This window comes from Lygodium microphyllum, chromosome 25, assembly GCF_053477565.2.
Source record: "Lygodium microphyllum isolate KBCC chromosome 25, Lygodium_microphyllum_v1.1.10, whole genome shotgun sequence".
In the NCBI taxonomy this organism is placed as follows: domain Eukaryota; kingdom Viridiplantae; phylum Streptophyta; class Polypodiopsida; order Schizaeales; family Lygodiaceae; genus Lygodium; species Lygodium microphyllum.
This window is the reverse complement of record NC_141159.1, coordinates 68,787,938-68,803,108: the sequence shown is the minus strand read 5'-3', so window position 1 is coordinate 68,803,108 and position 15,171 is coordinate 68,787,938. Positions and strand designations below refer to the sequence as shown.

At 40.0% G+C, this 15,171-nt stretch overlaps 1 protein-coding gene across 3 annotated transcripts in view; it reads left to right on the top strand.

Moving 5' to 3' along the window:
• The first annotated feature begins 4,918 nt into the window (after positions 1-4,918).
• Positions 4,919-15,171, top strand: part of LOC148014340 (phragmoplastin DRP1E-like) — a 28,343-nt gene continuing 18,090 nt past the window's right edge. The window contains exons 1-7 of one of the 3 annotated variants that reach the window (XM_087666894.1): positions 4,919-5,099; positions 5,250-5,428; positions 5,590-5,653; positions 5,725-5,829; positions 12,474-12,575; positions 13,622-13,672; positions 13,766-13,827. In XM_087666894.1, coding sequence (XP_087523020.1) covers positions 5,300-5,428; positions 5,590-5,653; positions 5,725-5,829; positions 12,474-12,575; positions 13,622-13,672; positions 13,766-13,827 — 513 coding nt within the window. In that variant the 5' untranslated portion in view covers positions 4,919-5,099; positions 5,250-5,299. Of the gene's footprint in view, positions 5,161-5,249; positions 5,429-5,589; positions 5,654-5,724; positions 5,830-12,473; positions 12,576-13,621; positions 13,673-13,765; positions 13,828-15,171 lie in introns of all 3 variants that reach the window. The other 2 variants (XM_087666893.1, XM_087666892.1) reach the window with 2 other exon arrangements.

The following is a 15,171-nucleotide window of genomic DNA, read 5'->3' as shown; positions in this document are numbered from 1 at the left end:
TTCTATCCTAATATGAGAGTGTTAAAGCTTTGTGGCAAAACTAGGTGTCTTTTGATAGTGGAAAATACAAACTTTATTTCATGCATAATCGAGAGCCTTATCCCTACCAATAACCTCTATCTGTAGCGTTATGTCTATGGAGAGGATCTATTGTTTGACAAGTACAAATTGCTATTCAATGAGTAGTAATTGGTGAAACAAAATACAAAGCACCTACTAACACATGTGATGATGACCCAAAGCTATCTATGTGTGTGGGCCAAAGCTCACAAGCATTGCTTCTACCTCTCTTTCATCCTCTATACTTGTTTTTACTTGTAATGAATACATGCATCTCTTTTGCATAAGTCAATTCATTTTTCTTGTGCCTTAGAATTGAAAGCATTTATCTTACCAAAGTTATTGAATATATAAATCAAAACAAATGTGAAACCTTTAAATCAACCATACAAGTATGATTCCAAGTATGAGGGATATCAAAGAGAGAAATACTTGCTGCTGGCTATCACACTCCTTGCGATGGTGCTTGCTTGGGGGGGGGGGGGAGGACTGCTTCTCTTTATGGTGTCTATTGTTTGCTAGTTTTTGCAAGAGAGAGAGAGAGAGAGAGAGAGAGAGAGAGAGAGAGAGAGAGAGAGAGAGAGAGAGAGAGAGAGAGAGAGAGAGAGAGAGAGAGAGAGAGAGAGAGAGAGAGAGAGAGAGAGAGAGAGAGAGGAAACACATTAAACACTAAGGGTTTGTTTGTGGCAAAAGTTGTATCCTGGAGCATTGCATATATGACACAAATTTGTAAACATCCCTTATGCAAGAATTCTAGGTTGCAGATGTTGCAAACACAATTCACAAATTTGTTGCATAAGTATCATCTAGTTTGCATCACTTATGCAATGTTTTTTGGCATCACATATGCGACATTGTCACTAGTGTCATGTATGCAACATGTGCCAAATTTTGGGCCCTCATTGCTAATCTTCTTGTTTCTTCTAGCGGCAATATATAGCTAGGGGAGGATCTTGAATTGGCAGTAGCACTCAATGGGTATGGTGGTAGTGTTGGCTGTGAATTGGTAGTAGTGGTTGTGCACTAGTGGTGCCATTATAAATCACTATTGCCTTGAAATGCTTCTTACAGTTGCAAAATGGGCATGCTATATGTATTTTACTCAAGTAGATCCTCTTATGATTTGAAGCAAAGTTAAGGAGGGTGGCAAGATATAGTTTGGGGGGAGGTGGGCATGAACTAGTAAGAGTGCTCCTTACTGGTATAGTGATATTAGTTATGAGTGTGAATTGGTGGATATGGCCATGTAGGCATGGTGGCACTTGCTATCTATAGCTTGGAAATGCATATCAAGGTTGGAGGATCGATCTAAGATGTAGGAGCATATGATCTAGGGCTTTGTAGGAGAAAGACACCTTAGCATTGCATCAATGTCAAACTTATGTATTAGCCAAATGTACTCTCTCTCTCTCTCTCTCTCTCTAGGGTTTATGTATTGGATTTAGATAAACTTGGTTGTTTGTTCACGAATGTTTTTAATGAAAGCAATTGATTTTGGCAAAGCCCTCTTTTAGATCCATTTTACTTGAGACAAGGGATGCTAGAATGCCCACATTAAAGCATGTTGGGTGACATTTAATTGGGTAGCTTCACATTGAGATTGATTTGTAGAGTGATTAAGAAGGCCCTAACCTAGATGGAAAAAAAGTTTATGATCCATCTGAGAGAACAAGAATGAGAAGGGGAATTAGAGGTCCTAGGGAAATAAGAACAAAGTCATAGGGAGGAACATGTCAGGGGAAGTCTATACATGTGATACATATACCAACAAAACGATTCACTTATATAGTTTAAAATGGAGAGAGAGAGAGAGAGAGAGAGAGAGAGAGAGAGAGAGAGAGAGAGAGAGAGAGCACTCAAAACCTAAGTTTTATATATTCTTATCATAGATTTGGATCATTGTAGAAATGCCATGTAGGCTCAAATCGATTTCTAGGGCTTCAATTATAGCTTGGGTTCATAGAGATAGGTGAGGGTGATTTATTTAAAAGAAAAAACATACAAGAGATTGTTTTGAGGTATCCAATGGTAATTTTTATTGATGATGTAATTCTTCTCGTGTGTGTGTGTGTGTGTGTGTGTGTGTGTGTGTGTGTGTGTGTGTGTGTGTGTGTGTGTTTGGTAGCATCCATTCATATGAAAAATCTTAGACATTTCCATGTGATCATTGATGCACCCATGCTAAGTGATAAGGCCTCCACATGCATTGCAAATTCATGCGTTTATTATGTTGCTTTTAATGGGCTTCACTCAATGGTTGCTCTCCCATTGTAGTGCTTTAGTTTTATTATTCCACTTTACCATTCAATTATGTTGCTCTGTGTACACTTCTTTCTTAGAGTAGCAACATGAATCCTTATGAGACCTATGTATTATTTTGCCATTGAGAAACAACTATTTGACAAAAGTGAAGTTGAGTTTTTAAATTGTAGCTATTTGCCTTTGTGATTGTCAATGTTTTGTGCTTCATTATGCATGGATCACACCATTCATTGCACACAAAGCACATTGTCTTTTTTTAATTCTTCTTTGTGAGCAAAGGTAAGCATCCATGGTGGCTACTTTCCATCGCTCACAAAAATGCAAAGCGAGTGAGGCACAACCTCATGAACTTTTTAACCATATGAAGTGCGATTAGTGGGCCTAATTGACAAGACTAGACATGCCAAGTAGTATAGATTATTAACTAATTCTAGTTACTTCCTTCTCCCTCTCCATAACTTAGAAGACAGACCCTTGTTATTTTTATCGCATTGTTTGTTTCAATTCTTTAAGTTAGAAAGTTGTTATTGTAGCAATAACTTTGGGAACTAAAATCCTATCACTACTTACTTTTTTTTTTGTTGGTAATGTGCTTCTTGTGATTTATAAAAAGAAAGTGAGATATCACTACTTACTTGTTAAGAATCAATTGTCAAACTATATACAACACTTTTTTTCCAAAGGGTGATAGAACAAGTTTCAATAAATTTGGTCAAAGTTGTAAAAGTGAAAAACGTGATCTATTCTCCTTAAGGATAATATAAGAGGACATTTAATGATTGAAAACCATGCTCTGATTGCTTTGGAGTTTGATTGTGCACAAGAACATGAGGGGAAGTCCTAGGCTTAATGTAAGCAAATGAATAAATTTATCGTTCTTACTTTCTTTTAAGAAACTAAAGTTTTTAAGAGCTCCAAAATAGGCAATCTTGAAGTCACCACACATAATGGGACTACATCAAAGAATATTATTTAGTATCACAAGATACCGCCACACATAATGGGACTACATCAAAGAAATATGCATCACAAGATACCACACTAGCTCGTAAGCAACATATGAGTGGTAAACCATAGTTGTTAGCATCATGATTAGTTAAATTGGTAAAACTGAACATCAAAACTCATTCTATATCAATCCTCTAGTGCCTTTAATCTATGTAAACATGTTCTCAACAATTCCAAATAGCATGCTGCATTTCCTAGAATAACATCATTGAAGTACTATTATTGTAGCAAGATTTTCTCCATTTCCTTTGCCCACATTAGATCATAGACTACCATTTGCGTAGAGGGTGATGGAGAGGAGAGTTCGCCTTTACAATATGAGGTGCAAGTGAAGTGAAACTTTTTTCAACTAGGGATGTTTTTCGTATAGAATACGATAATATATTGGACATTATTCATACATTCACAAAAAGTGTTAGAATGGAGCTAGAGGCACACACCTCTAAAAGATGTGCTGTGTACCCTTCTCTGGCCTTAAAATGAGTAGTGGACTCCATGGCCTTCTTGGTTGAAGTGTTGTGAAATGTCTTGTTGATAGGTGAGATCCCTAGTTACTATGAGCTTCAGAGAGTTTGTGTGTCCAAAACATGCAAGTTCTCACTCGTGTTTGCCTCAAGAATTGATCCAACTTACTTTGGTCGAAAAGAAGGGGCTCTTGGTAGAAGTTTTATTTTTCATTTTCAAAGCCACATGGTCAATAGGCACTTTGAAAACGTGTATCTTTTTGTCCCATACACTTGAAAAGAATGACATAGCTAAGGAGGCTTCTTCTTCTTCTTCTTCTTCGCATTTGTAAAAGCTAAAAGATTAACATAAAACAATTAGGGAATGCTTATTCTTCAATAAAAGGTTCTCTCAATTTATTTCTAAGAGCTCGTACATCCTTTACTATGTGCGATTTGCTCGCCTACATGTGCTCAACAATCTAGTTGTTGTCGTTTGAAAATCCTTTACTATAAGTAATGCTTGTACATCCTTTGCTTTTGGCACTATGATATTATTGAAAAAAAGTGAAAATAGATGTATCGAATGAATATTGTTGCCCTACCCCTAGGGTTTATTGGTTTTGGCAATATAATATTACTTCCCTTTCCTTAATTCATTTCCAAGGGCAAAAATGGTAGCATACAATCATGACAAATAAAAATAAATCAATGAAGGCTAGGGCTAAAATGGTAGCATATAATCATAAGTTAGAAAAAAAGAATTAGCAAAGGACAAAATTGTTAAGAGTATAAAAAAAAAGGAATTAGCATTAAATTAAATAAATGAAGTATTGAGGGCTAAAATTGTTAAGACACCCTAAAATTGAATTAACTGAGGTTTTCATGTAGACAAGGAGATAAAAACCATTTAACTCAGAAATTTTGAAAGATTTTTGAATAAAATAACACATGGATGCTATTTTTACAAGTAAAATTGTTAGGAGTTTTAGGGTTTTTAAACCTTAGTCTCTAAACGTTGGACGTTTTAAATTTTTTTTTAAAAAGGGATAAGAGTGGTGTAGAAACGAATTAGTCAAAGGCAGAGGCATTTTCTTCGTTTTTTACCCCAATGAAAAATGACAAAAAACGAAATATGTATATGCAGGCAGGACAGAGTCTTTTCGTTAAGAGAGACTTCCGTTCTTGTTCGATTGTTTGTTCATAACAGACCTCAGTTCGCTGTCTGCTTCTTCTTCCTCGGACAGTAAAATAAGACAGCACTCCATCTCCATCTCCATCTCCGTTTGGTCTCGCGCCTCCAATCTTATAACATTACTGCCTCTAGTTCGTCGATCAAGCTCGCTGTGTTGTGGATTATGCTTTTATCTTCTTTTTTGCTTTCTCTGTAATCTGCTGCAATCATTCTTCTCTCAATATTAGGTCTGGTTGCTTTGATTACCTTGTTTGTCAAGCTTTACCTTGTTCATATGGCAGGACCGATCTGAATTCCGGACCTTCTTCCTCAAATAAGACAGATTTCATCCATGGAGAACTTGATTGGTCTGGTGAACCGCATACAGAGAGCATGCACTGCGTTAGGTGACTACGGTGGTGATAATGCCTTACCTACTCTGTGGGAGGCTCTTCCTTCAGTCGTCGTTGTAGGAGGGCAGGTTGGTTCTATTGCAATTTTTTGTTTCCCTCTCGCTTTCTTCTCTGTAAGCGCATAGATGCCTGTAAACACAAAGCTACAGCTCTATCAATATTTCTTCATTGTCCTTATATCAAAGAAAGGCAGCAATGAATATTGAGGCAACATTTTTCTCTTCTATAGAGCTCTGGCAAATCCTCGGTGTTGGAGAGCATAGTTGGAAGGGACTTTTTGCCACGAGGATCAGGTAGATTGATTTTTACTTTGGCATCTTGATTTGAAAGGACTTCACTCATCCACAGCCTCATTTATTACCAGGAATCGTAACAAGAAGGCCACTTGTTTTACAACTACACAAAATAGATGAAGGAACAGAATATGCAGAATTTCTTCATCTTCCTAAGAGAAGATTCTCTGACTTCGGTAAGTGTGTGCTACACAAGAGGAACTGTTTCGTACATTCTTTTAAATGCAATGAGGTTGGTCACTCTACCGTCTGTAGCTATATCATCAAGGTGATAAAATTTTTTTTTACTATATGGAAGGTGCCATCAACCTCAAATGTGAGCTTGTTGTCGACATAAAAAATTACCTTGATAGCAAATATTTTGTCATCACTTTTCATTTTTGACAGTACATTTGTGGTAAAGTTAGCTGATCTACTGGTCAATATCTCAGTAATTTGTTCACTTGGAATTGGGAAGGTTGAAAGGATTGTGCGCGATTTGAGTGAAGATTTGCCATATGTTTGATTATTAGAAGCATAAGCATTTATCGAGATGGATTCTCTCTTTTGCTATGGTTTGTGCTACTTGGCTTAGTGATTGTGTTTATTTCAAATTTGTGGTTTTACAAAGACCTCAAGACCTTTTGTGACCTATTTAGCATGACATTGGCACTTGTCTCCCCTTTGTTTTTGGATGAGTATATTGTGACATCCTTTTAATGTGCCTTTGTTATTGTTAATAGTTGAGAGATGACTTGTGGCAGGAACAAAAGTTTGCATGAAAATCTCTAAAAGCATGAACACCCATATGTATGCTCAAAAAGCAAGCAATTTGAAAACATAAAAACCTTTAAATTGAAACATGGACCTCTAGGCTTGTTAAATGTTGACAATATGAGTACATCGTAATCTATCTCATTATTGATGAGAAAAGTAGTTTGATAGTGTGAGTATATCATAGTCTATCTCCTTATAGATGAGAAAAGTAGTTTGATAGTGTGTACTTTGGAAAGTTTATGCAAATATTGTAGTGACAAATGACTTGAGCTTTTACAAGAAATGTGAAGTAATTTTGGATACTACCCAAGACCAATTAAGGTGTTTCCATTGAGATGTCCTCAATGATTGCTTGCATGTTGACTTTGCTAATGAACATGTGATGCACATGGGCACCATCCACACAAGGCTTTGATGGTCAAGTGACTAGGATGACATGGTGGATGCTAGTAGATGTTCTTAGCTCATGAGTGAGTCTGTGCATGTCCTACCTCATCCATACTTTTGTATATAGGTGCAAAGGACCTAGAGAGGGGCTTCCCTTATGCATTGGTTGAAGTTTGGTAGGCATATTGAAATCCTGGAGTTGGGATTGACATCTAGGTTTATGATGGGTCGTTTCATGACGAGTGGATTTGCTCCTAGTTTGAGCTCACATGAGGGAGCACTTTGGTGGTCTTGCTAATGGCGGGGAATTCATGGCCGCATATGTTACTCCAGAGGCATTCTTGTGACAGACATAAAGAGCTGTTTGATTCCTTTTTATTTTTAGGGGTTGGCATGATTGAATGTCAACATCAACGTCACATTCTCTTGGAGGCACCTTAGTGGTGGCTTGCACACCCACTGCTTGGGTATCCATGGTTCTATCTGAGTGTCATTGTTGTATGTACTATGATGAGTCATTATCATTGTATTGTACTAGATCACCCATGATGTGAGAGAGCAGGTGTTAGTAGATTCATGAGTGAATTTGTGCATGTCCCAGTGGGTTGGACATATGTCTTTATTAATGTGATGTGGTTGCTTTTAGTTTGGGTGTTAGTTTATGGCTGCTTTGTGATTTCATTTTAGGCCGAGTGTTTTTTGGTGGCTCGAGTTTTTGGCTGCTGATTTTGCCCAACTTGGTCATGCTTTTGGGTCTATGTATGGCTAGGCACTTCCTCCTCCTTAGACATTTGTGATTACTTTTACACTTGCAGGTTTTATAAGAGAGACGGAGTTGGTGCATGTGCCCACATGACCAGTGACTCATTGTTGTTTGTGTGCTGTCTTGTGTTGGTTTATGGACTCCATTTCTCAAGCATTCCTCTTTTTGAGTTCTTTTGCAATGTTTTTCTTTCTTCATTGTGTTTTCTCCTCTCTTGTGTTTGTGTAGTCTTATCATAGCAGATTTTCACGCTTCCATTGCTGCACCCAGTTGTGACGGCAGGATGCTTGTGCACAGAGCGATTAGGAGTGTTCATGGATCATGGTGATCAAGAGTGCTTGTGCAGAATCGAGGTTGCCAAAGATTGGGTGAGGCTGGTTTGATAGTGATTGTGGGTTTATTGTGAAGGTAGTAAAGTGTCTTCAAGGATTTGGAGCATGCGAGAGTACAAGATTGTGCTTGGTGTTGGAGTATAATGTGGACTCATTGTCAATTGCCTATTCCTCAGTATGCATTCACCTACTAATGTAGTATATGTGATAGGAAGTTCATTTCTAACTTATTTTTGTATTTGGGAGACCTGTGTTTTATAGTTAATATTATAGCCAACTCTGTGATTGGACGAAGAAGCAAAGAACCAAAGATTGATAAGTGAAGATGGTCTATAAAATTTCACATTTTGTATAAGGGTTCATATTTTGCACTCATAGTTGCACCAAGCAGCTAGTATCCACACTGGCCCATACTTTGGTTGGTGTCTCTCTTGGGGCTCCAGTGTGAGCCCTAAAGTGGAAGCACGGAACAGAAGCAAGAGCTATGGTGGAAGGAGTGAGAGGAGCGAGCGAGAGAGAGAGAGAGAGAGAGAGAGAGAGAGAGAGAGAGAGAGAGAGAGAGATTTTACGAAAAAAAAGAGAGAGAGAGAGAGATAAGATGTGGGAACTCCAACAGTCACAATGTGTGATTGGCATTTTCTTTATTCAAATGTCACTGAAAGAATAAAGAATGAGTCAAGCATGACACATAATTCTTCATACTAGGACAATGTCATCTTTTTTCTTGTCTTTTTACCTTTGACTTATGCAATAATGCATATGTTTCTTATGCATATATTGCTCACTATCTTTGCCCCTAACACCCATATAGATTACACAATTAAAGATCATTAATGCTTGGGATGGGATTGACAACTTAGATATATAAGGATTCATGCAACTCATTGAGTTAAAGGGTCTTGTCTGCAACTAACTCATACTTGGACAGAGATCATTCACACTTCCATCGGTAGATTGAAGTGATACGATGGAGATCTAGAATACATGAAAGGGTGAAGCCAATTAGCATTTGGACATCTTCTTCCATCTATGGTTTCCATGCATGGTTTTATTAGCAGTCAACTCCCTGCCACGTCAGCAGTGCCATGTGGCAGCAGTCGGACAGTCCGACTGTAGTCGGCTGCATTAAATGCAACCGACCTGCCTATTTTTGGCATTTTACGAGGCATTCTTTTCAGCCTTTTTAAAGGCCGAGTTTCCAGCAGTTTTGATCACTTGTATCTGACAGATTTCAGCTTGCTGGTGACGGAGACAGCACTCGGGTTGACAGAGATCGAGGTCCTCAAGGCGAAGATGTATGCAGATATTCTCTCTGCACCCGCGTATAATTCTGCATTCTTATACAGCATTCTTCTCTGCTGATTTTCTGCGTTTCACTATCTCTTTCTCTCTCTCTCTTCTCTCTCCATTCACTCTTTGTCATGGTCATTCGCTTCCGCATTGCTTCACTCTTGACATGGTATTAGAGCATTGAAGGACTGACCTAGGGTGGACCTATCTGAAGAGGATTTTTCAGCGCGACACAAGGCTGCGTTTTCAGTGGTCAAGTGTGAGCAGGTGGGCTGCGCATCAAAACAAGGCTGAGGCGAGCGTGGGCATGCGAGAAAAGAAAAGATTTGGTGAAGCTGCTGCTATTTTTTTGCTATTAGAGAAGGAAGAAGGCTGTGTTTTTGGCCTTTAAGTGCAGATTTTACATTTTCATCGCCTCTGGCGCGGCTAAAGAAGGTTCGGGATACGGAGACAAGAGCCCTAGAAGGCTGCGTTTTCACAGTTAGAGGGGGTTCTTTTTGCGTTTGTGTAGGCATTGCAGGTGAAGATGTCTACAGAGATTGACGCGGAGTTCCAAGCGATCATGGATGGGAAGGTGCCTGTTCTATTGGCTCTTCCATCGGATTAGAAGCTTGATGGCGACAATTACTGTATTTGGCGAGTAATAATATTGGCCATATTGGAGTCTTATGATTTGGCGGAGCTTGTGATGGTGCAGGATAGAGAGCCTATATCAGTGAAGGAGGCTTTGCAGTTTGATTATTGGCGGAAGGTGATGGAAGTCGAGTTGGAGGCTATTGAGCGGAATGGCACTTGGTTCCTTGTGCCTCGCCCCTCTCATAAGAAGGTGATTGGTGTGAAATGGGTCTTCAAGACCAAGTACCATAGTGATGGCTCCTTGGACAAGTATAAGGCTCGCCTTGTTGCTAAAGGTTTTGCACAACCCCCAGGTATAGACTTCCATGATACTTTTGCCCCTACAGCTCGCATGTCAACTATTCATGTTGTTTTTGCCTTGCTTGGCCATAGGAGATAGCCTATTTTTGAGTTAGATGTGAAGTCGGCGTTCTTGAATGGTGATTTGAAGGAGATCTATGTAGAGCAGCCTCTTGGATTTGGTTCTTCAGATGGGTAGGTTTACAGGTTAAAGAAGGCCTTGTATGGCTTGAAGCAGGCTCCGCTTGCTTGGAACGAGAAGATTGACTCGTTTCTCTAGGCCAAGTTGGGATATTGGCTTTCTAGGGCCGATCCGCAGCTTTATGTGCACACTTTCGAGGGAGGTTGTGTGTTGTTTGTTTTGTATGTTGATGACTTGATTATTGCAGGTGCTCATACCCAGAAGGTTGAAGAGACGAAGGCAGCCCTACATTAGAAGTTCGAGATGACGGATTTAGGACTTCTCCATTCCTTTTTGGGCCATGAGATTCATCAGTCTTGAGGGGGATTTTCATCTCTCAGTAGAGATATGTACAGGAGCTCTTGGTGACTTTTGAGATGGAGGATTGTCGGTCCATTTCTACTCCTATGGATCTGAACTGGAAGGCCACTTCACACGCAGATTCTCCTTTGGCGGATGCTACTCACCACCGTTAGTTGATTGGATCATTGATTTGGCTCCTCAATACACGGGTTGATCTATGCTTTTTTGTTGGTCTCTTAGCTAGGTTTATGAGTTCGCCTCAACAGGTGCGTTGGCAGGCTGCTCAGAGGATACTATAGTATCTGAGGGGGACCTTAGACTTAGGGATTCATTATCCAACAGGTACCAGTGCTTCTGATCTTGTTCTTGTAGGTTGGAGTGATTCAGATTGGGCTGGCAATGTGGATCATAGGTGGTCTACTACAGGTTATTGTTTTACCTTGGGTGTTGGTGCTATCTCTTGGAGTAGCAAGAAGCAACCCACAGTAGCCCTATCTTCGACTGAGGCAGAGTATCGGGCTGCGTCTTCTACCACATGTGAGGCTGTGTGGCTTCGGTAGTTGTTGGAGGAGCTTGGCTGCCCCCAAACTCGTCCTACTATCTTGCGGTGCGACAATGAGAGTTGCATTGCCTTGGCACGGAATCCCGTATTCCATGCCCGGATGAAGCACATCGAGATCCAATATCACTTCATCAAGGAGAAGCTTTTGGATGTGACCATTGATGTGGAGTACTATAAGACTGAAGATAATCCTGTAGATTTGTTTACAAAGGCACTTCCTTAGGCTTTACTTCATTGATATTCCAGATCCCTACATTTGCTGCCTTGTCCAGGATCTGAGAGGGGGTGTTAGCAGTCAGCTCCCTGCCACGTCAGCAGTGCTACGTGGCAGCAGTTGGACAGTCCGCTGACTGAAGTTGGCTGCATTAAATGCAACCGACCTGCCTATTTTTGGCATTTTACGAGGCATTCTTTTCAACCTTTTGAAAGGTTGAGTTTCCAGCAGTTTTGATCACTTGTATCTGACAGATTTCAGCCTGCTGGTGACGGAGACAGCACTCGGGCTGACGGAGATTGAGGTCCTCAAGGCGGAGACATACCTAGATATTCTCTCTACACCCGTGTATAATTCTGCATTCTTCACCTCAGATTTTCTGCATTTCACTCTCTTTCTCTCTCTCTCTTCTCTCTCCGTTCACTCTTTGTCATGGTCATTCACTTCCACAGTGCTTCACTCTGACAGGTTTGGCATTACAGATCTCCAGACTGACTGATGAGATGTATTTATAATGCCTTGATCTGTCTTGCACGTTCTTTAGCTTTAGTTCAATACCTTTTTCGGGGTTCACAATTCAGGATGTGCAAGATTGATAATTAAAACAGGGACTATTATTTCGCATTCATGGCCATGGCTCATGGCAGTTTGGGAGGACCTAGAAAACTATGGAGGCTGGAGCTTGTGGCACCTTCTGTGAAAGCTTCTCAGCTTTTTTGTTTGCATGTCGGACTCATCTTCCCTTCTTCATTACACTTTCCAGTCACATCTGTTTTCTCTTCCAGAGCTCTAATTAATTGTAATTGTGAGAGCTTTTGGTAAAAGTTTAGGAAATTAATAAAATAGATATCCACTGAGATTCTCCTAGGCTGATCTACTGGTTGATGTTCGCTTGCTTGACTTTTTCCGTGTGTCTTCTACTCTTGCCAACCTCTACAAATGGTTTTCTTATTGAACCAACTGTGATATTGACTGGTGGTTTGGATATTACTCTGCCCTCTGCGTGATTTTATTTTGCCGTACACAGAAGAGCATTTTTTGTTTGCACACAAACCAGTCGTGTTTTACATTTTTCTGCCATATGTTTAGACTGTTTCTATCATGTTTTATATTGCAGCTGCTGTGAGAAAAGAGATCCAGGATGAGACAGACAGAATAACAGGGAGAAACAAGCAGATATCACCAGTTCCAATTCATCTAAGCATATATTCACCACATGGTAACTCCAAAAGATTATTTTTCATTTTATTTTTGACTTTTCTTTTGTTTAGAGTTGAGGGCGCATCCATTCTGATGAAGCATTTGAGTGGATATTAGAATATATCTATGTATGTCGAGGGTTTCGTAGGACCAAAGTTCACGTATATTCTGAACTTTTTTGTCTGATATTACAGTGTAAGAGAGTATTTTGAACATCTCTGTGTGCAAAACAATACCAGAAGGTTTTAATTGCAAAGCAGTTCCCACATTCATGTAAATCGTTAACATACCTGTAGTCACATAAAAAATGTATCATATTGATAGAACTCAAACCATATGATTGCATGTGCACTTATCTGATTGCAGAGATCCAAGAGAATATAACTAAAATCTGTAAACAGTATAAATGCATGGTCTAAAAACACCTCCATGTATGTACATATTTATACTAGAGAGGGGCACTTGTGCAAACATCTTGCCAACATGTGTCTCAAAAGGTGACTAGAAAACATGTGGCTTGAGTTTTGATTAATCTAACCATAAGGCCGGCCCTAACGTTTAGGAGTTTGTATGCTGTTTGACTGTTCTGGTGCTTTTGCTCTTGTGTGGTGGTTCAAAGCTAACATATTTGCTGAATGCATAGGCAAGGATTGGATCTTCCCAGCCATAGGCTTCCGACCTCCAATCGTGTGAATTTTGTCAGCATACCTCTTTGTCTAGAGGATTTCATAAGGTGCTGATTTTTTCCCAACTTATTGCTGGACACATAGGGTTAAGTGGGTTCTGTGAAGATTGAATCTTCCCAACAGTAGTCTCCCGACCTTCATTTGTGGGAATTTGTCAGCATACCTGTTTGTTAGATGATTTCAGAAAGGTGCCCGAGTTTTTTGAAAATTTTGACACTTAGAATTTGTGTCAAGAGTTTATCCACTCCATGGCACAGGCAGGGAAATGTAACATAGATGGATTGTGTCTATGTGCTTTAGGACATGTGCTTGCTATTTTATCTTCTTCAGTCAACATAGATTCTTTCGTTTGTGAATTGACACTTCAATTGTTTTGCAGTTGTCAACTTGACATTAATTGATCTGCCTGGCTTGACAAAAGTGGCAGTTGGTATATTTTTCAGAGCCCTTGCATCTAGTTTGTTAATGCTTTGTTCATTCATACTCGGATTTGACTAGAGAAACCTTTATATTGGCTTTACAGAAGGACAACCTGACAGCATTGTTTCAGATATAGAGAACATGGTCCGTTCATATGTGGAAAAGGTACAATCTTTCTTCACACCATTTTTGGAAGCTGTATATCATGTAAAGAATGGAATAATTTGTTACGAGCTGGAGCTGCAACAGCCAGGCTGTTTCTTTTTTGCCTGTAGGTTCTTTTAAAAGCAGTAGTACAACAATGAATGGGTAAGATAAGCATGAAATGGTGTGTCTCAGGCTTTAGGAAAGGCAGAGGATACTTGCACATTTGCTAATTTATTGCATCATGATTGTTCAATAGTTTTTACTAGCTTTTTGGGGGTGGGCCCGTGGGGGTGGGGGTGGGGGTGGGGAGAACTCTTAACATCTTAATGTAAGGAGTGGCTTTTGATTAAATTGTGCGAGAGAGATTTACATGTCTCTCAATCTGGACAAGTTGCTTTTTAAAATTACAAAATTTTGCCAGCATGGTCTAAATGATCTAAATGATCTAAAATCATCTTTGATTTATAAAGATGGTTTTTCCCATTTTATGGGGCTACACAATGAAGATTTTAGTATATCCGTTGTAAACTGCATGTTACCTTGAACTTGTTTCTAGTGCTTTTGTGTGCACAATATAGTGGGTTCTTCTATCCACTGGTGTGATATCACATAGCACGAAATGTTTTGTGCACTATACTTTCTCTACTGATTGCATTAAGGTAATTTAAGTCTTGCTTACAGGTTAGGGGGACATGGACTGCAGTACTTGTGGCGATCTGCTAGGGTTTGCATTGAGAAAACATCGAATGTATGGACTTGAGTAATATGCAATAACTCAAACAAAAATGGGAAAATGCAAAATAGAGAAGAAACTCTGATAAAGCTGAGTAGGTGCTGAAAGTTAATGGAAGTGTGTACAGAATGCTCCAAGGCAGAGCTGTCCAATACTGGATGGCTCTTGTGGGAGTGGGTTGAGCGAGGAGTCAGTGTGAAGTCCACCAAAGACAGATCTTGAGTGCTGCAACCACCTGTTGGAGCTGAGAGAAGTGGGCAGGCAGCAAAAACACAGCTTATAGGAGTGTGTCAAAGCAACATGAGACCTCCAGGAGCTGCACAACAGCAGGGTGGCTGATCAGGCTGAAAATGCAGCTGTCTGTCAAGGCTGGATGAGCAGGGTGGCAGTTGGGAACAACTAGTTAGGAGCTGGATCAGTGGAGGAAGCTGTCCAACGCATGGTAGAGGTGATCAGCACGCAGGCAACAGGCTGTGGCCAGCAAAATGCAGGCTGAAACTGGTTGTGGAGCTGTGGGAGATGGCGATCTCAGGAGCTGGAGCAAAACCCCAACCTATAGGAGCCACTAGAAGGCAGGTGGCAGCTGAGATTGGCCATGGCAGTAGCTGGAAGATGTAGATTGAATCAGG